Below are 25710 nucleotides of genomic sequence, written 5' to 3'. Positions count from 1 at the left end.
TGGGTTTCACAGGGTGTGTCACAGCAGTGAACACAGGGACTTGGCCTATGGCCTCATGAAACCAAGTTAAGGGGTCTGGGCATTTTAGCACTATTAATAAATGAGCTTTCAAAATGGTTATTCCATCTTAGACTCCCCCTAGCTGATTAGGGGAGTGCCTGTTTTTCCCAAGTCCTCACTAACACCGAGCACTACTCCTTTTAAACATTTTTGCCAGCTGGATGGATGAAAATGCCTTAATTTTCAGGTTAATCTGCATTCAGCTTTATTATTGTAAGTTTGACTTTTTTCAGATGATTTTTATTTATTTATGTGTTTTGTTTTGAGAATTATTTCCAAATACCCTTTGCTGACTTATTTGTAAGTGCTACTTATATATTAAGGGCCTTGCATTTTTGTTGCAAATGTTTTTCTGGTCTTAAATTAGACTTTTCATTTTGCTTACTTTTTTTTTAACCCAAGCTTTTAGAAAGTCAAATTTGTTAATGTTCCCCTTGAGGCTTTTGTTTTTGCTCTTATTTTTTAATTTTGTGCTACTAATGCCTTGTTTTAATTATAATAATTTATAATGTAGGACTTCCCATGGTGTTCTTAATTTTCAAAATTTTATGATGATTATGTTTACATTTATTCCTCTAATTGAACTTTAGAGTTATAAGATCATTACCTCTAAAAAAGTTTCTTTTGTGATTTTTGTTGAAACTGTATTAAATTTATTAATGGATTTAGGAAGAAATAGCATCTTTAAACTATTGCATCTTCCCTTCCAAGGATGAAATGTCCATATGTTTATTATCTTTCATGTTCCTCAGTAAATTTTTATTTTCTTCATAGATTTTGCACCTATTTTTAGTTAAATATATTCCTGTGTAACTTATGTGGAGTTTTTTGTTGTTGTTGTTGTTGTTAATGTTTTGGGAGGATTTTTTTGCCCTATTGTGAATGGGATTTTTTTTTTTCCATTACATTTTCTGACTGGGGATACATAAAAGACCTTGATTAACATGAGTTTACTTTGTAAACTACCAACTTTATGTGTTTTTAAAGTATTCCAATAAATTCATGATTGATCCTTGGGTATTCTAGATAGCAATCATATTATCTATCTGTAAATTGTAATTTTTCTCCTTCTAACCAATATTTTGTAATTGGTTTATTACCTTAGTTTATTAACCTGATCTTCAAAAACAGCACCAAAGAATCTTTGTGGTATAAGGAAAGCCATGTCTTGGTCATGATTTTTTAGAACAAGTGGCTCTTGTACTGTTTCCTAGAATGTATCCTATGCTCATGCAGGTTATTAATGGATAGTTAAAAAAATTTTTTTAATCAAATACATTTGGGACGTGTCACTCTAGTGCCTCCATTAGTTTACTGTTGTCTTTTAGCTTGAAAAATTGTTTTCCATATTAAGAAAGTTTCTTTCTGACTTTAGTTTTAAAAAAATTTTTAAACTCTTAACTGAATATTGACTTTTTTAAATATAATTGATTTAAGCTGACCATGGAAACACATTGTAAACACTTTTTGAGATACTCCAAGCACTGACAAATAATAAAATCATGTTTCTCTTAAAAAATTATTTAATTTAGGTTTTACATCCGTCCAGATGAATGGAGTAATTGTGTTATTTCCTTATAGTTTGGGGAAATTTTAAAAATTTCTTCCTATAGGCCTATTGATTGTCCCCTACCATACCAGAGTAATCTATATATAAATTATCCTACGATTTAATACTTTTCACAAGCTATTTTGTGGTGGGCAAGTTGTTGAAATCATTTTTCCTGAGAAATTTTGTTTTGAGCAAGGGAAAAAAAAGGACTTTTGTGGGTTTTTTTTTTTTTTTTTTTTTTGCCTGAAATTCTGTACTTATTCATCTCAGTTTCCCTTTTGTTGAGATTTTTAATATTATTTCATGTTTTATTTGTTCTTCTGTTTCTTCATGTGTAAAATTTGGGGTATAGATGAGTGCTAAATGTCCTTTAAGTTTCTTGGTTTCTTCGTGGGCATTGTATTGTGTTTTGATTCTATGATCATCACTTGCAACAGCTGCTTTTATGAAGGCCTTGCAAGATGCCTGGGAGAGGGTAAAGAGAAGGAGGTAAAGAGTAGGGAGGAGGCTACATTTATTTCTCATCTGTTTTTTAGAGAACCTGAGTTGGCTTTCCTTTGGTGCAAAGGCAATAATATCTTGCATACTTTCCCACCCTTCTTTAAACTGCCTGTGGATTAGAAACTCAGATGACTCTATGGATTTAAAAAGATTAATCCTCTGTGGGAAAAAGTGGAGATTTTCTCCCCTTTGCTATGGCCTAGGGAAAATGAGCACGACAGAAAACTATCAAAATCTGTCAAGAGTATTTCAACTTTGTAGGAAAATAAACTGGAGTATGCATATAGGGCAGCATTGTGCCACCATCCCACCAGCTCTTCAAGCCTAGGAGAGTCCTGACATAACCAGCACCTAAGGCGTTGAAGTGTCTCACTGAAAGAAAAAGGAAAAAGGCCAGGGTATTTTCTGTTGGGTCCAACCTTCATCATCGCCAATCCAGAGAGGTCGTGTCAAGACCATCTTCTATCCACAAGACCAAGTGTGTACTCTTCCATGTTATAAACTCATCACCTATCTGTTCATTCTTTTGGCAAATGGTCAAGTAGGGCTTGCTTGGTGTCATACACTAGGACCACAGAGATGCAAGGCAATCTCTTTAATTTTAGTCCAGTGCATATTAGCAGTGACTTTTGGGGCTCAGGGAAATGAGGGCAAAGAATGAAAAAGGGATGCCTCAAGTAGACAAGAACTAAAAGTATTAAAAGTATTGTAAAATTGATATATGTGTTAGTTTGCTATTGCTGCTATAACAAATTACCACAAATTTAGTGGCTTAAAACAACACAGATTCTTTATGTTCTCCTTCCATAGGCAAGACATCCAGTAGGCATCTTGGTAGGCTACAATCAAGGTGTCAACACTGCTGGGTTCCTTCCTGGAGGCTCTGGAAGAGAACCCTTTTCCATTTTCTGGGGTTTGCCTTTTCCAGCTTCTAGGGGCCACTGACATTCCTTGGTTCATGGCCCATCTTCCATCTTCAAAGCCAACAATGGCAGATTAAGTCCTTTTCACATGATATCTCACTCTCCCTCTCTTTTGCCTCTTTTCTCATGCTTAAGAACCTGTGTTATTATATTTGGCCCACCTAGACAATTCAGGACACTCTCCCTATCTCAAGGTCAGCTGATTAGCAACCTTAATTGCATTTGCAACCTTGTAATATATTTTGCCTTTTAGGGTAATATATCCACTGGTTCTAGAGATTAGGACGTGAACAACTTTGGGGGCCATTGTTCTGTCTGTCGCGGTATGATTTAACAGTGTCCTCCTCCTCTACGCACCTATAGTTCTTTGTTATCCCTTTATCACATTGCTGTCAGTCTGACTGGGACTCTCTGAAGACACCGACTGAGGTCCTGAGGTATAGACATTGCCTCATGTCTGTATTTCCTTTTCCTCCTCTCTTTCCCTTCCCTCTTCTACTTACCTCCCTCCGTAAAATCGATATGCTCAGTAAATGCAGCTCCGGTACCTAAATCTCCCTGTTATAAACTTATATAAATAAGAGATCGTTTTACAGGGTATATGCATGAAACAGGACTTCTAATGCAACTCTCTGTGATTGAAAAGCAAATATGGCTCATGTTACTACTGTTAACATGAAGCAATTAATGTTTGAACAGAATTTTCAAAATGAAATTTTGAGCTCACTGCTAGAGATAGCGCAGTCTCCTTCATTTCCTGAACTGTTATGCGTCTCCCATGGTACCGTCTGCCATATTATTTCTTTGGTGTTTACAGAAGCAGGTCATGTTTATGAAGCATATCCAGAAGAAGGAAATGATATATGGAAAATCTCTACATGGGGTGTAGAGTCAAGTGATCCCTAGGTTGGAACCGAGGGCTATAAATAGGCCAATGACTTCATATGTACCATGGGACTGGTATTTTCCATCTTTCAGCACACAGTTTGAAGAAACTTGGATGGGTTTTTTTAATAGTTCTTTGAAAATGGAACATTAGCTATCCATAGAGATTTAATCTTGGACAAAAAATAGGAATAAAAGTCATCACTTCTGATGACAAGCTTAGTCCTCTTTTCTTGAAAGTAATTGAACATCCTGTGAGTTTTTTGCAGTTTCTGTAGAATTGAGAATAGTGACCATCATTTGAGGTGGAAATAGCGGAAATGATTAATTTAGAAAGGAGAAGGATTGTGGGGTGGGTGGATGTGACATTTTCTGCATTGTATTCTTAGAAACTTAGACTGTTAGAGTTGGAAGTGCCTCTGATAAAACTGTTCATTAGCATATGAGAAAACAGAGGCCCAAATATTTTAAGTCCCTGGGCCAAGAGTGTGCTAAGTGCAAAAAACCAAGCTGGAGCTTAAGTCCAAGGCTCTGGACCCTCAGACTTTCTCGGCCCACTGCATTCATCTCCAGTACCTCTGGTGGTCTCACTAGGGTGACCCACTATGCCACCCGCCCCAGAGATGCCCTTCATATTGGCTTCCGCTTGGGCATTTCTGGTGCTCAGATGGCTAAAATACTCTCTATACGGTTTACCCTGGAGAACTGAACTTCCATCTGCTGTAGGACATAGTAGCCTCTGCATCTGTGCATACGTGTGCATGTATCTAGGGAGGTGGGGAGGGTGGACAGGCATGTTTGTACACACACTATGCTAGCAGCATTTGTAAGGGCCAGGATCATGACAATGGTGATAGGAAGTGCACCTTCCTTTCCCATTTCTTCATTGTTCTTTCCACAAAAATAATAGTATCATTTCAGTACTTGTGTTTTGCACTTGGTGAAACAAAATGTGAGTTAAAACTGTAGAATTTTAAAATTGAAATTGTTCTTGACACACATATACTGCAAGGCGGACAGCACATATGTAGACAACAGGACAAGCATTGATGTGGTACCTTCACCTACAGATAGAAGGGTGATGTGCCTCAACATACATTATGGGAGTTCTGCACTTAGATTAAGTCGTGGTTCTCAACCAGGACCAATTTTGCACACACACGCACACACACGCACCCGCCCAGGGAGCATCTAACAATGTCTGCAAGCATTCTTGTTTGTCATCTCTGGAGGAAGTGGTGCTACTGGCATCTATTGGGTAAGGGCCATGGATGCTGCTGAACCTCCTACAATGCACAGGACAGCCCCCTGCCACAAAGAATTATCCAGTCCAAAGTGTCAGTAGTGCCAAGGTTGAGAGACCCTGGCCTACAAGAATTTATGACTTATCTGATGCTTGGATTTAGAAGGCTACACAGAGGGTTGATTCATTTAGAAACAGCTTGGCTTATGAAATAAACCTACCCAGTATAGAATATGACTTGGGGAAATTTTTGTAATCTAGTTGGATAGGGGCATAAGCTTGCCCAAGAGGAGCAGAGCAGCTCACTCTGCGAAGTGAAATGAGCCAAAGCAGACCCGGCTCTGCCCCTGTGCCCGCTCTCTCAGGCTTCTGTTCTCAGTGACCAGAGTCCCAAATCAGCCTCCCACTGGTCTCCTTATCTGTGGATTCTGTGATTGAGGGTTTAGATGTATTGTTTTTGTTTGGCGTCATGATATAGTTTGGATAACAAAACATAGAATTTTAAAAGATGACTAAGGATATAAAAGACTAAGGAATGCCTTACCCTGATTCCCTCTTTACACAAACAGCCCCAGTCAGGGAATCCTATGCCCCATGAGGAATCAGGCCTCAGCATGGCCAAGTCTAGGCAAAGACCACTGTGGCAGCAGTAGTTGAAAAAGGAGAGGGGTCCGAGGAAAGAGGAAATGGTTAGGAGGCTGCTAGAGCCTTCTCTGAGTGCTACGTTCTACTTAGGGACCAAGTCAGGTAAGACTGATTTGTGTTTCCTTGTTCCTTTTTGAATCTTTGAAATAAAATTTCCATACTGTTTGGGTTTTTTCCCCATTGCCAGGTGGTTACATTCCAAACAAATTAAATCATGGACTAGAGACACCAGTATTTCCAATCATGCTCATTTTGTGGAACTGATGATAAGGTGATTCCCTTCCATGATAACACCCTTGCCCATGCAAACCCATAAGAGTCAGCAGCTGGAGTGCCTGGCACCAGGAGGACTACCTGTGCCCTTCGCCTGGCATTGCTGGTTGATGTCAGTCGATGGAAGGGACTGAGACTGCTTTCGCTTCCTTCAGTCTACACAGGGAACCAGTCTGCCCCTCTTGGGAAACCTATTCCTTTACCAAGCTGGATGGTAGAAAATTCCTTGCAGCCATATACTGTGCCAGGTATGTTGATTTCACAAGCCAAGCCAACCTGCTTCTAAGCAGCCCTCCTAGCAACCTTCTGAAGCCAAGTGTAGATACCAGTGCTGGAAGAAAGGTGAAAGGATTCTGCACAGGCACAGGTCCTATCAACATGGGCCTGAAAGAGGGGGAGCTGGAGGTTTGGTTCAGGAGACAGGTAGAGGCTGTTAGAGGGAGCACAGACGATCAGAGGTGAAGACACGTATGGGAATCAGCCAGGCCTTTTGCACAGCAGACTCATGACCATGTAAGAGAACATAACAGAAATTTTTAGACTGATAACCGCTTGCTTGTGTGCATCTTGAAAGTTGACTGCTGCAGGGTCCAAACAAGGGAGAACTCCTACAGTGGAGGTTATGTATCCATAGCCTCATAGAATGTTAGCATTGAGATCTTCATCCATCTAGTGTCATCTACTCAGTCAGTCATCCAACAGTGAGTGGAGCTCTGAGCAAAGCACTACAGTTAGATGACAGATGGGTTACATAGTTGGAGGGTGTGAGGTCAGAGGTCTGGGCTGCAGAAACCATGCACGGTTTCCTCTGACTCTTACCAGGGGAGGGGAAGGAAGCAACCCTCTGTTGAGCAATTGGCTATGGGTCAGGCACTTCCACTTGTGCTGTAGTGGCAGGCCATCCACCCATCAGCTGTGGCCACCAGTGATCCGGTTTGGACTGGGCCACTGGAAGACTGGTTTGTTGGGATCAAGTCAAGAGGTCCTAGGAAACCTGCTGAAAACAGTCACATCCCCTTACAGTCCAGAAAAGTATCAGAGCCTGGTAGCCAGCTCTAGCAGGGAGAATCCTGAACTAGGTGTTTGTTGGTAGCTCGGACGCCAACTTTTATGACCTTAGGCAACATCAAGAACAACTTAATAATGATCTCTCCCAAGTTCAAGAGAAAAGGACTAAGCAGAAATAAACAGCACCCCAGCCCCTACCCAGCCGGTACTTCTGGAAATTGCATGTGGGTGAAGCAAGGCTGCTTCCTCCTGCTCCGCTTGTGAGAAATGACTGCCTCTTCTCCTTTCTCAGTATCGGTCTTACTTTAAGAGTTACAATACAAAGAAGGCAAACTGCAGGTACTTTCTGTTGGTGTTTTCACTGGAGCAACCGTAAATGGAAAAAGAAAAGGCATAGAGGAAAACGGTGGAATGAAATGTTAAATCTTACCAAAAAAGTGGCTTCTGGTTGCTAACTACATATACTGAAAAATAAATGAAATCAGAAAACAGACTTACAGAATTTTAGATGTGGAAGAAATTTGGCAATCATCCAGCCAACTGCCTTCATTTTATAGAGAAGGAAACAGCCCGGGTGACATCCTGTAACTTCCTCAGAGTCTCACAGCCCCCTGGTGGCAGAAGTGGCCTGAAACTCAGATCTTTCTACCTATTGCTGATTCCAAACATCTGTCCATGTTTTGCAAGTTAATATGGTGGGGCTTATGAAGTGAGGGCACTAGTCATTGTCTGTGAACACTTCTCTTTTTCTGCCCTTGGTCACCAAGCTGGCTGGGAGCCCTGACCCAGGGCCCTTCTCTGCCATCTCTGACTGCAGCCTGAGTTCCCAGCGGGGTTTTGAGGGTGCTTCCCTTCTGAAGACCTCAGGTGCCTTGCAGAGGGCTGATCCTCGCCTCTGGGGTGAGGAGAAACAAAGTAATGTGAAAGGCCATGAGGAAGGGAGGACGAGGATCCAGGAGGACAGGGAGGAAAAGCCAGTGGATTTGGGGCAAGGGAGCTGCAGACAGGCGGGAGGGGCCTGAGGGCCTAACATGGCTGTTTTGCTTAAATGCACAGGGCTCAGAAATAGAGGATTTTTGAAACTATGTTCCACTGTTCTAAAAGGGAAAGTGCATGGGGGAAAGTCACAGCTCAACTACAGTGTAATCCTAGATTTTGAAGTTATAGAGGTCACGTGGGCAAAGAATGCATAATCCAAATTTGAAAGTATGCATAATATTTAAAATTATCCCCCAACTTCAATGCTTTATCCTGGTTATGGAGATTCTTGAAAAACATATAAATGAATTCTGATCTATCAGTCTATACACACTTTTAGGAAAAGTGCCATTTAATAGTGTTTTTTGTGAAACATGATCTAGGATTTATCTTTCAGATGTCCAATCTTTCTGAACTTCAGTTTCCTTATCTGTGGAGGGAATAAGGTTATGGTGAGAAATAAATATTGCAAATATCTCGACCTTACACATAATAAACCCTTAAAACAATTACAACATAATTTAAGGGAATAGAATGTAAATATATAAGTGTGTGAAAAATCTCACAAAAGAAATGATTGCATTAGAGCCTTTAAATACTTAAAGCTAATCTGTCTCTACTCAGGAAACAAATTGTAAATTTTAAAGCCCCTTTAGATAAATACTGGTATTAATGTTTCAGATCTTTTTGTTTAACATTCTCTTGAGCGTTGTTCTTCTGTGGCTTCCCAGAAATATGGCCAGAGCTACAAGACAGGTAATAATAATAGCATTAACAATTTCTATGACATCCATTTAAAATAATTTAAGTAGACAGGAGGGATGTCTTCACTCCCTGTTCTTTTAGAAAAACAGCTTGGCCATAGGAATTTAGAGAGAAGCCATGTTTCTCATCCCTCATCAACATCATTCCTTAGTCCTTAGGGAACAGTGATCCGAGATTGGTAAACAGCACATCACTAGCCAGTGTGCTTCTTGTTGTCAGCCTATAAAATCACTGTATTGTCAGTCTGTAAAATTATTTTTGCTTTATGTGTGATTCTATCTCATTTAGCAGCCATACCCTGCCCCTTTCTTTCTTCTAAATCTTGGATCCCTGAGCTTTGCCTTTCTATTCCATAAATGTTATTTGTGCCTATAACATATATATAATATATGTTATATATTATTACATACATAACAGATATATATAATTCCCTGTCATCCCCTTGTAGAGTTTATCATGAAAATTAAAGTAAGAGGGGGGAAATTTAAACTGGAAGAGATTTAAAAGGAAAAGCAAAGCTATTTTTATTTCTTCTAGCTGGGCCTGCTTCTGTACCATTTATTATTTTCTTCATTATATCTATTTTTTATCGATCAAGAAGCTTAGTTATAAAAAAGTTAAGTGACTAATACACAAATTGAGGCACAAATCGGGAGAAAAAAATCTAGTGGTCCCTGGCCCAGTAAGAAGCTTCATTTCTGTTTTTGTTCCGCTTGGGTAAATGGATGGCAATGAAGCCCTCCTGTCTTAGGAAGTTGGAGAACTTACCTCCTGAGCTGATTGGCTGCAGAAGAGTGACCAGTGGCCCTGCCAACACCGTCAGCACACTGGGAGATGCTGGGTTGTTTCTCCTCCTTAGCTAAATACATTCTTCTTTTTAAATCTGAAGAGGTCAGATGGCGGAATGAAAAGGAAAGGTTTGAGGTCTCTTGGGGCAGGCAATAAAAGATACAACAACAAGATCTTGTATGCTACTGGTATTTCTGGAAGTGTATTAAGTTTCCATGCAAGTGTTAGCCTCCTTGAGGGAGTTGTGATCATCCCTTCCCATTCCCTAAGTCAGCAACAGCAGCTGTGTGTGTGTGTGTGTGTGCGTGTGTGTGTGTGAGAGAGAGAGAGAGAGAGAGAGAGAGAGACAGACAGACAGACAGAGACTGCATATGCAGCACAAGCTGGAAGACCAGGGCACGTAGGGCAGAGCTAGGGGTTAACATTCTCTTGAAGTAGATGGGGGTAATATAAGGCCAGAAAGGAAAGATGAGAGCACAGAGGTTGCTGAGGGTTCTTTGGCAGGGGAGGGGGATTGGTTGTCCTATACTTGGCTGACATAAAGCTGGTAATCAGCCTGGATTCTAATTCCTTTCCTAAAGATTATAAAATGCCAATGTTTCAGTGAAACCTTTCCACTTTGGCCCCATCTAGGACACCTTGTAAACCAGTGCCCGTGTCACACTGTGTACCTGAATTGGCAGAGAGCCATGAAAATGCCTCCTGGAGAACTGTGTGGGACAGAGGCTTAGCTTTTGCCCTGACCCACCTCCACACCGAGGAGCAAAGAGAGTTAACCATGGACTTGCCGGTCAAAAGGAGAATGCACATAAAAAGAGTAGAAGCTGGCTTGGCATTGCCTGGAAACAGGCCCACACAGCCAAGAAACAAGCAGTTGGACTAGCAACAGACTTAACTGGGCCTGTGCTAAATTGAAACGCAAAATTGACAAAGCTGGTAGCTCTGTATGTCTATGTCTGGTGATGATGTGGGGTGTGGACTCAGGGTTAACAGATCTAGGTTCAAGGGCCAGCTTTGCCACCTCCTTGCTGTGTGGCCTTGGTTGAGTTGCTTTGTCTTTCTGGACCAGTTTCATCTTAGCTAAATCAAGAGTAAATAATTTAGCACAATGCTTGGATCACAATAAGCACTCAGAAAAGGCCAGTCAGCTGGCACAATGGTGAAAAGGGCTCAATGTGCTCCATTCATTTCGTCCCCCAAAAAGAGTGAAGCAGAGGTATAGCAAGAAAGGTGCTACTACCATAATGTCAAAAAATTCCAGCTAAAGATACTGGATCATTTCTCTCTACAGGAAAGCCCATCATAAAGGTTCTTTCTAACCCTATCATGTGAGGCTATAAAGAAATAGGTAGGCAGGCTTGTTTATAGTTTCTGTGTGTGTGTGTGTGTGTGTGTGTGTGTGTGTGTGTGTTTCTGAACCCCATCTCACCCACAGGCTGCTGTTATATGCTCCTGCAAAAGAATCCACTATCCCAGTGAGCCAATTATAGAGAACATTTCTTATCTGTTACTATAAAAATATATACTTAACTGTGAATATGAGTATAAATTCTTCTAAAGGACAGTTTCAACTTTTAAAAATCTAGAGCTATGTAAAATTTTATTAGAGTAAAAAGGAATAAAGAAGAACTTTATTTGGTAGATGATAAAGAATAGGTAGTGTCTGCCCTGTGAGAGCTTACAATTTCAATAACATAAACTCCCAGGAGAAAGCATGGAATCTTACTGTTTTAGAGCTTCCGTGGGGACTAGTTTGCAAATGCAGTATAATTTCATTTGGTATAAAATAATTGAGCATGTTTATTAGTGTGCAGCCATAAAAATGAAAATTATAAAGTTAAAAGCAAATAATACGATAAACTCACAAAGAAAATCTCCCTCACTAGTGATCAGGAAAATGGGAACTAAAACAGCAAGATTGGTGTGACTGCACCTACCTGCAAGAGAACCAGGCAAAATACCCAATTAAAATTTCTACAATATAAAATTTCTTCTATATAATAAGGTTTCTCAACCTCCACACTATTGACATTTGGGCTGGGTAATTCTGTTTTGCAGAGGGCTGTTCTGTGCATTGTATATCCCCGGCTTCTATCCAATAGATGCCAATAGCACTACCCAGTTATGATAACCAAAATTATCTCCACACACCGCCAAATGTCCCCTGTGGGGCATAGTCAACCCTCATTGAGAGCAACTGCTAAATGAGAAAGGAGAATAGATGCTAGAGACAACTTGCAACATCTGCCATAAGCCTTGTGTTATTTCCCCAAGACAGTGCTTAGCACCGAGGTAATATTTTACCTTTAAAGGTGGACAACTCCTTTGCCAGGAAATCTAACACTCTAAGATGATGTGCAATTTGATTTGGGTTAATTCGATAAGGATGAAAAGTCATTCCTTTCTTATGTGTATCCATTAAATCTAAATTTGAATTTATAGCAAATAAAGATAATTTTTATTTGAATATGCAAACAAATGAAATATTCTTTCCTAGTGTGTAGGAATGGTGCTAACGGTATTACACTGTGCCACATTGATGATGAATGTCTTTACTCTAAACTGTAATATTTCTGAAAGGCTACATGACAGCATTCATAATGTTGCTCTATCTTAAATCAAAAATTTCATCTGTAGTTGATGGCATATCTCTTTTAAGGGCAATTAAGTGTGCATAATTTGCCACTGCTGCATTATAAATACCTTAAGCGTACAGTACTTTCCGTTAATGAGAGTGTTTGCTTAATATGCTTTTCCTTCCCAATGAGAGGATGTGCTTCACTGCCAACCATATTAAGATGGAGATAATTTATAAGAAACCATGAAGCCTCTTTCCTTTGTTCTGCCTTTTCTATCAAATTTTGAGAGCCAACTCTTCCGTCAAACAAGTGGATACACTGGTATCTTGTTAAAAGGCTGCTTAGTGAAAAGGGAAAATTAAACACAAAGTGCATCTGTCTTGGGCTTCTTCCACGGCTATTTAGTGCCTAGTATGTCACAGTGACCTTGTTACAAGGCAGTTTCACCACATGGAGTGTCTGTGCAGGCATAGAGTGGCGGGGGCATCATTATAACGGGACATCCAGTGTTCTTATTTTGGAAAATGTAGATAGCTGCAGAAATTACATCAGAAAAGTAGTTGCCAGCCATGAAAGTAACAGAATACCATAAAAGTATAAAACGACTCAACCTGGGAGAGGAATAATTTTTATCTGCTGTAATGAACAGAGACTGTACGGAGGGACACGTGGTAGAGCTGGACCTGGAGGAGTAGGTAGGATACCAGAAAGGGAATGGAGGACAACACTGAAGGCCTGGAGGTCAGTGGATGCAGAGACCAGGAATCACAAGGCAACTTTAAGTAGGACAGTTGGGCTAAAGTTGTGCATTTGCATAGAGGCAGGAGGATCTCTGGTTTGTGGCCCAAACAGCAAACTGTCCACCAGAATCTGTGCTCTCCTCCAAAGCACAGCTGCATTTGGAAAACGGCTGCAAAGCCAGCCCTCTGTGCATCTGGGTGGGGCTGTGCGGCTCGTCCTTGCTGGTGCACTACGAATGGGTCTTCATCTGGAGGGCAGTGAGCAGACAGCACGCTCAAATTGAGTAATTTGAAGGGAATTTAAGAAAGGCACTGTTTGCAAAGATGTGGGAGAAATGCAGGGAAACCACAAGGGATGGTACAGTATCTTCAGGCAGAACATATCTTGTTACCTCCCTAAGGCAAGAAGTAAGAGAATGGTACAGTTTCTTTTTTTATTGTAAATTTTTTAAAATTTAAGTAGATTTAGGGAGTACAAGTGGTTTTTCTGTTACACAGTTGAATTACATTGTGGAGAAGTCTAGGCGTTTAATATACCCATCACCTGACTTAGTGCACGTTGTATCCAATAGGTAATTTTTCATTCCTGCACCCTCCTCTAATGTTCCTCCTTCTGAGTCTCCAGTGTCCATTAAGTCACTCTGTATGACCACAAGTACCCACTGCTTAGCTCCCACTTGTGAGAACATGTGGTATTTGGTTCTTTATTCCTCTGTTACTTATAATAATGACCTCCAAGTCCATCCAAAGTTGCTGCAAAAGTGGTTATTTCATTCTTTTTGATGACTAAGTAGTATTTCATGGTTGTGTGTGTGTGTGTGTATTCTTTAGTTATCGGTTGGTGGGCACTTAGATTGTTTCTATAGCTTTGCAATTGTAAATTGTGCAGCGATAAACATATGGGTGTAGGTGTCTGTTTTATAAAATGACTTCTTTTTCTTTGGGTGAATACCTAAGAATCCCAAATACCTAGTGGGATTGCTGGATCGAATGGTAGGTCTACTTTTAGTTCTTTGAGAAATCTCCATAGTTTTCGATACAGGTTGTACTCATTTACATTCCCACCAATAGTGTATAAGCGTTCCCATTTTACCACATCCATGCCAGCACCTATTGCTTTTTGGCTTTTTAATAATGGCCATTCTGACAGGGGTAAAGTGGTATCTCGTGGTTTTAATTTGCATTTCACTAATGATTAGTGATAGACTGAACATTTTTTATGTACGTTTATTGACTGTGTCTGTTCTTTTGAAGAATATTCATGTCTTTTGCCCACTTTTTAATGAGGTCATTTGGTTTTTTTCTTGCTGATTTATTTGAGTTCCTTGATTCTGAATATCAGACTTTTGTCAGATGGATAGCTTGCAAATATTTTCTCCCATTCCATAGGTTATCTGTTTATTCTGTTGATTATATATTTTGCTGTGCAGAAGCTTTTTAATTAGGTCCCATTTATTTTTATTTTTATTTTTATTATTGTATTTGCTTTTGGGATCTTAGTCATAAATTCTTAACATAGGCCAATGTTGAGGATAGTTTTTCCTAGGTTTTCTCTCCTAGAATTTTTATGGTTTCAGGTCTTACATTTAAATTTTTAATTCATCTTGAGTTAATTTTTATAGGTGGTGGGAGATAGGGATCCAGTTTCAAGTCTTCTGCATGAGGCTATCCAATTTTCCCAGCACTGAGCCTGGTACAGTTTCTAGAACCCAAAATATGACTCATCTGAAAGGACCCACAAGAAAGGAGCTATAACCTTCAGAAGGACACAGCCAGCCTGAGTCAAACCTGCAGGGAAGGAGAGGTGGAAGTAAATACCTTGAACTCACCCTCAAACCTCCCTGCAGTCTTCTACCAGGGTGTCCCATTGGCCAAACCCAGCTAGAAGCCAGAGGGCAAGGGAGCCTTTGATGTTGACATACAGGCGAGTGCCCCGGGGCACAGAGCAGGGTGGAGAAGGGTTGAGGAACAGACCTGGGGTAGGTATCCTGCACCGTCACTCCCTGTCAAAGAGAGTAGGAAGTGGCCTTTCCTTCTGTGGTCCCACTTCCCCTGTCAGCCAGCTGAATTTGGAGGACTTTGAGACCAAGGGATATCAGAGCACAAGGATGGGAGAGCCAGACTCCCTTGTACCACCTGACAGAGAATAGGGGACCAACATTGAGGAACACGAGCCATGGACTATGCCTGGTTAAGAAAAACCTCTCTTGAATCAAGGCAGTAAATTTCAGGGGGTGTGTTTTTTATAGCAGTTTGCATTTGAGGATTTATTTATTATAGCATTTAGCATTAACAGGAATTAGATTGTAGAAAGTTTTGAAGGCCAAGCAAGGAATTTGTATTCTTTTCTATAGATGGTCAAAAACCAGTGAAGGTTGTTATGCTGGGAGGTGGTATTAGAAAGTAAAAGGCCTTGGAATTATGAGCCTGGCAATCGTGTGGCAGGTGGCGTGGAACCCAGTGAGCAATCGAGTGATGCAGCTGCCCCAAGCCCATGTCATCAGCAGGACCTGGGAGTCAGTCCAGGACCGTATACTCGGAAAGGGTGGAAGCATATTAATCACATTCCAAGGTGGGGAAGGGGTGGTCTAAGGCCAGTCTAATGATCACCCCAGTCTATGAAAGGGCTTGGCTGGTCCACTGTGAGACGTGGAAGAAGAGCTTTGGAGACAGCTGTAGATATAAGTAACTCCCACAAGAGAGAAGGTCTGGAGAGGGTCTGCCCCGCATCTTCAGTCTGGGGAAGGGGGCTTCAGTGAGACCGCTGAAAAGTGTGGTATGTATTCCCTGGAGCCTGGGAAATGCAGCAGTTACAGTATTTTTCTGGAAAATTGAAAGAACATGAGCATAATTGGTCAGCTGCTCTATGATAGCAAAAGAGGCTTCCTGGGGAGGGTGGGAAGACTGCCTGTCAACTCCCAGAGTTTCAGGACAAATGACATGCGACTAGTGTGGGGGTCATCCCTGATCCTGTCCACATGAGGATGGGGAACAACAAGAGACTGGCAGTCAGAGGAGATGTGTTCTTCCCCTAAATATGAGAATGCAACAGCCATTTGGAAGGGAGAACTACAGACCCTACAAAAGGACCCCACAAAAAAAAGAGATGTATGCACATGGCAAGCCTTTTGAGTGCCTGGGACATCTTACAACTGTACTCCTCAAAAGAGACTTTTCCTGCTCCTTTCCTCCTCCCTCCAGTAACCAGTCAGAAAAGAGAAGAGAAGCCCCCTTGTCCCTCCCGCTACTGGAGCTGGCTTGGGCCAGGCAAGCTGGGGGAAAGGGGAGACGGCTACTAAAAGTATATCCAAGCTTTTTATTATTACTGAGCTGGACTAGACATACCAAGTGTCTACACGAGGTCATTTTTATGGATCTATGAGAAGAAATGAACAGAGGATCTTCTTTTTATTCTAGGAGTCACCAGAAGGGTCATAGACCTGCCCTAAATTTCATGCTGGAGTAGGGGCAGATTTAAGCCCAGAATACATTTAGGAGAATAGTGGGAGACAAAAATGAAGCTGTTTACGATGGTACTTCATAAGAGCATGGCAGTCACATGGGTTCGTAGCATCAAGGCCTTGACCTAAAAGAAAAAGACAAAAAGATAAGCAAATCTCAAACATGCGTTTGTCATCCCTCAAAAAAACGTATTTACAAACATAGTAACAATACCTTCGTTGGAAGACATTTCCTTTCCTACATATAACATAACACTTAGAAAATCCAGGAAGTAGAAAACGTAAAAGCAAAACTCACCTAATGTCCCATTATCCAGAAATGTACATTTTGATAAATGTCCTTCCTGTTTTATTTTCCTCCGTGGATGTGTATACATGCACTTGTGGGTTTTTCCTGTTCAAATTTGATTATCTGTATTTTGCATCCTGCTTTTTTAACTTAACATTTTATTTTTCTAACTTGTAGAACATTTTTAAAAATATGGTTTAAATGATGGCATCATTGGAGTGGAATTCGTCAAATAATTTTGTCAAATATCCTAGATCCAGATATAGACTTACATATGAATCAATGATATGAATGAGAAAAGAATAGAGAATTTAACCCACAGCTTTAAATATCCCACCAAGTTGTAGCATTCATATTATCAAACAAAAGAGCCACTTGTGGAGAGTGTTGCCACTCTTTTCTTCAAACTCTCTTTTCTTATTTTCTTTGAAGCCATTTCTTTTCTTCCCACTGCTACAGGCACTCCCAAGTCTCCTCTGAAGGTTCTCCTTCTTCCATCCAGTCCCTAAATGTCACTGTGACTTAGGACTCTCCTCAGACACCCCCTCTCTTCCTGGGCTGCCTCATCCAGCCCCTCAGTTTTCAACACCACCCATATGCTAATAACTCTCAAATTCAAACATTAACCCAAACTCCTCTTCTAAGCTCCAGACCTGCATTGTAACATCTCCTGTTGGATGTCTCATTGGCATCTCCCATGGAACTCTTGATCTTTGCCCCAAAATATGTTCCTTCTTCAATCTCCCCAACTTGGTAAAGCAACCTCAGTTCCTCCATTGCTCAAGGAAAATTCCAGGAGACGTTGGTGCTACTTTTCTCTTCCTCATTTCTAGCTCATAGCAAGTCCTGTCTATCTCCCTCTAAAATACATCTCAAACTCAACTCTTCTGTCCATCTTCTCGTTGGTCACCCTTCTTTAAGCCATCAGCATCTCCATAAGAACCACTGCAACTGCCACCTAATCACTTTCCCTCCTGTAATCCCTGCAATGTGTCCTCCAGAGCCGCTGTCCTCTTTCTATTAAAATGCCACTCCCTTACTCAAACACAGCCAGCCCTTAGGATGGCCTAACGGTGCAGATCCCAATCCATCCAGTCTTTCCAGTCTCCGGTTCCTGCGCTCTGTCTGTTGCCCCCTGATTTACCCACAGTGGTTTGCTTCAGGTCCCTGAAGCCTGTTGCTTCTCTGTCCCTGGAAAGTGACTCCCCTAATCTAGTGTGCTCTCTCTCTTTCCACACCACACACACGAGTCCAGAATGTCAATTCCTTGAAGGCAGGGACCCTGCTCAGGTCATTTATATGTCCCTGGTGGGCACACAGCCAGTCTTTGCTGATGTGGCCTCCTGACTGGCCCATCCTCACCTTTCCGGTCCCAGCCCACAGATCAGTCCTCAGACTGACCACAGCAGACCCCACCATTCTTAAGTGGGCCCAGCCCTTCTGGCCTCAGTCACTTCACACTGTGCATTCTGTCACTGACTCCAATTTGACATTAAGTATGTGTATGTTTCTTTGTTTAATGTCTCTGTCTCCCACTAGACTAGAAACTCCCTTGAGAGCAGGAACCATGTGCTTTGTGAGGCTGACGCTTTCCCCAGTGCCTACCGTCATGCCGGGCTCATAGAAAGTGCTTTGTTAAGTGAATGAGCCGCACCCGACTGGATGGAGTTTGAGGGGAGCTCCTCTCTCTGCAGGGGGCAACACTGGAAAAATTGCCAGACTCAGTCCCACAATAGAGGAGTGCAGTCCCCAGAATAAGGGGACACCAAAGAGATCCATGTCCCAATCCCTGGAACCTGTGAGTACATTACCTCACGTGGCAAAAGGGACTTGGCAGATGTGATTAATTTAAAGATTTTGAGACTGGGAGATTGTCCTGGATTATCCAGGTGGGTCCTTACAAAAGTGAAACAGAAAGATCAGAGTCAGAGAAGTAGATGTGATGAGAGAACCAGTGGTCAGGGGAGGGGGGATTTAAGAATTCTGCTGGCATTAAGGATGGAGGAAAGGCCACAAGTCCAGGAACGCAGGTGGACTCTGGAAGCGTGGAAAGGCAAGGAAACAGATTCTCCCCTTGCACCTCCAAAAGGATCGCAGCCCTGCTCACACCTTGATTTTAGGACTTATGACCTCCAGAACTATAAGATAATAAGTCTGTGTTGTTTTAAGCCATTGCATTTGTATTAATTTGTCACGGCAGCAATGGGAAACTAATACAAGGAGAGACTGGAGAAATGATTAAAAAAATCTAGAGGCAAGAAGTGATCCCACTTTCCCTTAGACCAGAGTAGGCTTGTCTGCCCAGAGGCTATGCATTTCCGTAGTCCTACGGACCAGCGTCATGCACTCTGTCCATCTTTCTTTTCCCTTAATTCTCTCACGGGGACAAATGAGTAGCCCGTGTCTTGTTTCTTGAGTGTAGGTTTAGAGACGGGAGGGAGGATCTGGGGCTGGACGTGAGCTGTAGACATGACGGGCACAGTCAGCATCTGCCTGCCCAGACAGGTGTTACTGAACCATTCTTTATGGTCTAGGCTGAGGCACTTCGACAGTGAATATCTCTCATTTAAAATTAAACTCTAGATCTGTGGTTTGGCGAAAATAGACCTTCTGAGAAAAAAAAGAAAGCTTTGGACCCCATCCCTGGGAAAAATGCACACAAGCAGAAATTTTCCTATGCAGTTGTTAGGGGTTCATAAGGTCAGCCTGCTCAGAGCATAAAGTATGTGTTTATTGCAGTATCTTTTTCTTACAATGGGTGTAAGAGGCAGGGAGGCGGTAAGACAGTATAAGATGGGCTTCCAGTGTCAAGCTAAGGGGTTTGGACTTAATCCTGCAGGGAGGGTGCTGAGGACCCATTAGAGGGTTTCAGGCAGGGCAGTGACATGATCAGATTTGTACTTTTGAAAACAATCACTCCGGCAACATGTATATTGGCTACAACCCTATAATTAGTTCATCATATCACCTTAAGGGAAAAAATGCTATTGATATGAAATGTTTTAATACTTGCTTTGAAAGCCAGTGATATCAGATGGCATATTAAGTGATCTAATTTCATGGACATTGTGCTGTAGACAGCAGTTTCCTGAAAGGTCACTGAAATCTTATTGTCATCAGGATCATTGCTCCCCATTAGTGGATTTGCTTAGGCATTTAGTCTTGTTACTATCATCATTATTATGTCATTGTTCAAGTGCTTCTCAGCTTCTGTCAGATCCATCTCCAGCAGAGAAAACCCAGGTAAGTAAAGCAAAGTGGTAGAACACTGAACTGGGAGTCTTCTAGAAGCCTGGAGTATTATTCCTGGCGGTAGCACCACACTAGCTAAGGGACTTAGACCAGGTTAATCTCCCAGAACCACAGTTTCTATATCTATGCAATGAGCATTATAAGGCCTACCTAGCTAGGTGCCATTTGTGACAATTGAATGCAATCATCAAAAGATAGTGCTTTGAAAACCATAACATATTACCCAAATGCAAGCTGACATTCATTTTCCTGTTAGTATTACCATATCATACTGGAGCAAGTTAGGGTTAGTAAAGAGAGCTGTGAAAGTGAAGATTCGTGGTTTGCCTTTGAGATATTATATGCTTCTGTCTTTCTCCAAGAGTCAAACACTTTAGAGGTTTTTCTGGTATCCAGGCAACGTATTGTCTCCACTTAGCCCTTGCAAAGTCCTGAATTAAAAATAGACTTTGTTTTGCTGTGCTCTGAAATTTAAACCTATATGTTTTAAAGGAGTCAAAGGCCCTCCCTTGAGTCTAGAAGGGGAAATGGTCACGTTCCAGCACTTTCAGAGCATATGCAAAGCCATGCGGAGGAAATCGGAGAAGCTCAGAAGGGCTCAGTGGGTGTGCGAAGCCATAGGCCCCCTAGTCTCGCTGGTCTGTTGGTGGGATCCCAGAGCAAGGAAGGGAGCTCTGGCGGCTGAGTTGCAGGGAAAGAACTGTTGGTTCTAGAAGCACAGTCACCAGTGCTTCACACAGAAGGCTCTTTGTCATCATCATGACTACTAATCTGCAAATCTGAGACTCCAGGTAGCGCTTCTGTGTTTTTTTCATAGCTTTAAAGCACATCTGGCTCATTACTAGGCCAGACCTGATGTCCAGTGGGCAAATTTCAGGTGATGACATTTCCCCATTTATTGCCCATGGCTTAAGAAACCATATGCCATAGTGAATACAATCAGACATTTCTATGAAGCAGACAAGATGTACTTTTTTCTATTTTATTTTTTTAATTGACAAATAAAAAATTATATGTATTGTGTACAACATGATGTTTTGAAATATGTCTACATTGTGGAACAGCTCAATTGAGCTAGTTAACTTGAGTTAAGTGTGCATTACCTCTCCTAGTTACATTTTGTGGTAAGAACACTCAAGATCTACTCTCTTAGTGGTTTTTAAAATACAATACATTGTTATTAACTAGAGTCACTATGTAACACAATAGATCTCTTGAATTTATTCCTCCTATCTAACTGACATCTCCCCAACCCCCAACTAGCCCCAAGTTACCAGCATTCTTCTCTCTACTTCTATGAGTTTACCTTTTTTAGATTACATATATAAGATGCATTTTAATTATGCCCAAATGCATCAGTGTTAAAGCATTTGGGGAGATGGGGAGGGGGAAACTTTGAGGTGTCAGCAAAATACCTCCTTTTGTTAATAACCCCATGTTACCAGTAGTGACATTAACAATGGTGTTCATACTGGTTTACCAAGAAGTTTACAAGCTTTTCTTTCGCTTACCTGTGGTTGGGTATGATTAGAAGCAAATAAAGTATGTTATCCCTGTTTCATCAAAAGGAATGGCTCTCCTAGAGCTTCTTACTTTGTTGAGGTCAGACTTAAAATAGAACTTCCAACTTTGATTCTAGGTTTGATTTGAAACAACAGTTGAGGAAGCAGCCAGGGCTAGGCAGTTGGTCTCTACCACAGGGTAACAGAGTGACTTGGACAAGTCACTTCACCTTGCTGAGTATTAAATCCCCACCTGTAAAAGGGTAATAATTATCCCTATGTTCGAGGGTCCTTGAGAGGGTTAAATGAGTTAAGAAATTCTGACGCTAGAGGCAACAGAGTATGCTTGTTTATAACTTGGACTCCAAGCCAGCCTCCCTAGGGGTGAGTCCCAGCTTCACCTCTTCTCTAGCTGTGTCACCTTGTGAAAGTTGCTAAACTTTCCCGAGTCAGTAAAACAAAGATAATAATAGTGCCCACTTCATACAGTCGTGAGGATGCCAGAGTTCACATAACCAGAAAGCACTTAGAACAGTGCCTGCCGTTTCGTAAACACTATGTAAGTCTGTGCTATGATTATGATAGATTATGATTATAATTGTTGTTATCCATATGTCAAGTGCCTGGCACAAATTAGTTGTTCAAAAAAGATTAATAACTACTTTTATTATTTCTCCCATCAGAGCACTTGAATTTTAAGTACTCTGAAAGGAAAGTAATATTATAAGTTGGTTTTTTTGGTTTAACTAAACAGATGTCAATGGGATCCTTTCTAAAACCTCATTCCTTCAGGGACTGAAAACTTAATTGTATGCCATACAAGAAAGAGTTTTTTCAGTGCTTCTTAGAACAAGAGCAAATTATTGGGCCTTACCCCAGGCCTTCTGGGTCAGAAATTCTGGGGATGTGGCCATTGCCTGCATTAGCAAGTTCCCAGTGAGTCTCTTGTTCCCTAAAGTTTGGGAACACCAAGTATAGACCAGTCAAAACCTTGACTGCCTTCTACTACCAGGGCAGGACAACACAGAATGGGGTACTCTATCTGTTTGACAGGTTGTTCTAGCCCAAGAAGTGTTAAAACGACTGTTATCATGGTGATTCCTTGAATTAAGCAGAAATGCAGGTAGTTGTGGGAAGCAGAGTCAGGGAGGGAAGCAGGGAGGACAAACCACTTTGAGAGCATGTGCGTCTGTGGAATGTTTGGGGGTGTTGGGGTCCTCTGGAAAGTGCTGATGTCACCTCTTGTGTCATACCACTGAATGATGGATGAGATAAGAGATGCCTTTGGAATTTTTATGCAAGGTTAAAATGAGGAAAATCCATTTCAGTCTTTCGAAGTCAGAGCTACTGGTACAAAAGGTCACTGATGCCAACTGGTGGCATTGCAGAGCTCAGAGAGGGAATATTAAAATAGCAAACATTTTTTTAAGCACTAGATGCACTATGGGCTTAAGTCTCAATATTTTGCCATCTTGCTGCCCTGGGATCTTAAATAAGTGGCATGTGAAAAAGGAAAAATACCAAGACATTTTTCTACCTCCTGAAGGATCAAGGATGTAGATTGTTGTCCTCACACTTAAGATAACATAATTTTTACAGTGGAATAAGCAAAGCAATTAAATGATGCCTCTATTGGGAAAATAATTGTTACCAGTTGTATGTGGAGGTGACTGATCAGTTCTGATTGAGCATGGACATTGCAGGTGAAGTTGACAAGTATTTATTGGAGACCTAGGGATGTGGTCTGCTTGAGGTTCAAGTGTAGGTGACTGAACATTACAGTGCCTGGGGAGAGAAAGCCAGTCTCGGAGGTGAGGTGGAGAGGTTGTAAGATACGAGTTTAGTTCTGTATGTACTGCATTTGTGTTGACAGAGCAGCATCCAAATGGATTGAAAGGATCTGAGAGTCATATGCATAGAAACAGTGTTCGGATTGATTACCTAGGTAACTAAGAAGATCTGAAGATCAAGGACCAAACTTTTAGGGACACCACAATTATAGCAAATAGACTATGAGAAGTCAGTGAAGAAATAAGAGGAGAAACCACCAGAAAAGCTGGAGGTGGTCCCAGGACCATGTTCTATCACAGAAATCAAGAGGAGAGACATCTTCAAGAAGAGAAAGGTGTTCTTTGCTGTTAAAAGTGTGAAGAAATAAAAAAGAATAAAGCATGGGGAAAGGTGGGGCCAGGTCTTGGATTCACTAAGTGAAAATATTAATTCAAAAAGAAAATATCTTTTCTATAAAATGGGTGATCTTTATTACATTCATTCAAGTCAGAGTTTTTCAACCTCAGCAATATTGACATTTGGGGCTGGAGAATTCTTCATGGTGGGGGCTGTCCTGTGCAATGTAGATGCTGGGCAGCGTTCCTGGCCTCTCAGCTCAGCACATGCAAACCCACCACCACCAGGTGTGATTACCAAAAAATCTGTTTAGACATTGCCACATGTCCCTGGTTAAGACCCACTGATTTAAGTATTTATTTAGCTCCACTGTATATGTGGCACTGCATTAGGTACTGCAGAACATCAAAAGCAGGACACACTTTCACCATTAAGAAGAATACATTCTAATTTTCCTTAATTGAGTTATTCTGTTATTTCTCTTATTATGTTGGTTAAAAGTATGTATATGTATGCACACACATGTATATGTACATATACACATATACATGGCAGTTATCCTCCAGGTTAACATTGTATCAATTTAATTATAGAATGATATTAGAAAAATAGTAAATTGGAAATATTGTTGTCCCAATGCTATATGTTTTAATACAGATCAATGTTGGAAATTTTGATTATGGATCTATGGCAAGACTAGTAAGCAATTTCCAAATTAAATTTTTTGTGTATGCCAAAGATTCAAATTATTTTTTGCTCTTTCATTTCTTATGAAGATAAAATACTCTTACTAATCCATAGGCATATTACAGAAATTCTCAGTTTTTTTTAAGTGACCATACCATTTATCTTTGGGTAGAAATTAAAATCCTATAGATTAAAAGTGTTCTACCAAGTTTCTAAGTTATTAATAAAACAAAGATTGTCATGTCGGACTTTAATTTGACCTTAGCAACATTTGTAGGAAAGACAATCACAAAAAAGTAATTTCATGAAAAGGAGGATCCTTAATATTTGGAATAGATTCTCCATCAAAAGAAGTAACCTATCATCCTCTCAAACCTCAGTTTCTTCGTTGTTTAAGAACGAGAAAGAAAATCTAACCTCACTCTCCTGTTTTTGTTGCTTGTAACAGTGAACAAGGCCCTAATGTTGAGACCCTTGGTTTTTTTTTTTGTTTGTTTTTTATTTTTTTGCAGACTGCATCATCTGCTATTAAAGGTGCTATTCAGCTGGGAATAGGATACACAGTGGGCAATCTCACTTCCAAGCCAGAACGAGATGTTCTCATGCAAGACTTTTATGTGGTGGAAAGTGTGTTCCTACCCAGGTACGAACATTTTTATTTGTGATCATTTTCATGCTAAGGAATCTTTTTTGTGACAACCCCCTATTGAAGGACTTTCCTACCAGGGCCGTGTTTATGTGTACTAATTTATATGTTGGACCTCTGGGGACCAAAAGCAGTTCAAATGCTTGTTACTGCCTGATGCATCAGATGCCTTGCAGTTTTTATATGGAGATGAGAAGTGGACCTCATCTGTGGGCTAGTTGTAATGAGTTGTGGTGAATGCCTGGAAGACCATACGGAGAAAGAGTCTGAGATTTAGTGGGAAAGAGCGCAGTGGCCCCAGAGTGATGTCTGCCATGGGTTTAGAAAAAGAGGGCTTCCACAAAGCAGCCGCTGGTGCCAGGTTTTGGGATCCCTAATGTAAAAAATCAGGCTGGTGGGCCCATAATTGGGCCTCACATCTGAATTCAGTCTTCTGGCTCCTCCTTCATCATCCTTTGTGATGACTTTAACTTAACTTTCCTCCAGAAAACGTGCGAGAATTCTGCTGTGTTGACACCACATTTGCAAAAAACAACAAGGTCACCCGCACATGTTGCCTTGAGCTTTTATCATTTGTTTGGGGTGGGGATCAATTATTTAAAAACAAATACATCAGGAGAGGGATGGTGGTGATGGCTGCACAACAGTGTGAATGAATGCACTTAATGCCCCGGAACTGTACGCTTAAAAGTGGTTAAGATGGCAAGTTTATGTTATGTGTGCTTTACCACAATAAAATAAATACATAAATAAATAAATAAATTTAAAAGTCTATAACTACCTTAGTTTAGGAAAAGAAGAAGTT

At 41.0% G+C, this 25710-nt stretch overlaps 1 protein-coding gene across 7 annotated transcripts in view; it reads left to right on the top strand.

Moving 5' to 3' along the window:
- The window catches only part of PIP5K1B (phosphatidylinositol-4-phosphate 5-kinase type 1 beta), a 273143-nt gene that overhangs the window by 127409 nt on the left and 120024 nt on the right, over positions 1-25710 (top strand). For all 7 annotated transcript variants that reach the window (XM_069474144.1, XM_069474141.1, XM_069474143.1 and 4 more), the window contains one exon: positions 24772-24902. In XM_069474144.1, the coding sequence (XP_069330245.1) occupies positions 24772-24902 (131 nt within the window). The remainder of the gene's footprint in view (positions 1-24771; positions 24903-25710) is intronic.

Source organism: Eulemur rufifrons, chromosome 7 (genome assembly GCF_041146395.1).
Source record: "Eulemur rufifrons isolate Redbay chromosome 7, OSU_ERuf_1, whole genome shotgun sequence".
Taxonomy (NCBI): Eukaryota; Metazoa; Chordata; class Mammalia; order Primates; family Lemuridae; genus Eulemur; species Eulemur rufifrons.
Note: the sequence above shows the minus strand (reverse complement) of the source record. Positions and strands in the feature narration are given on the sequence as shown.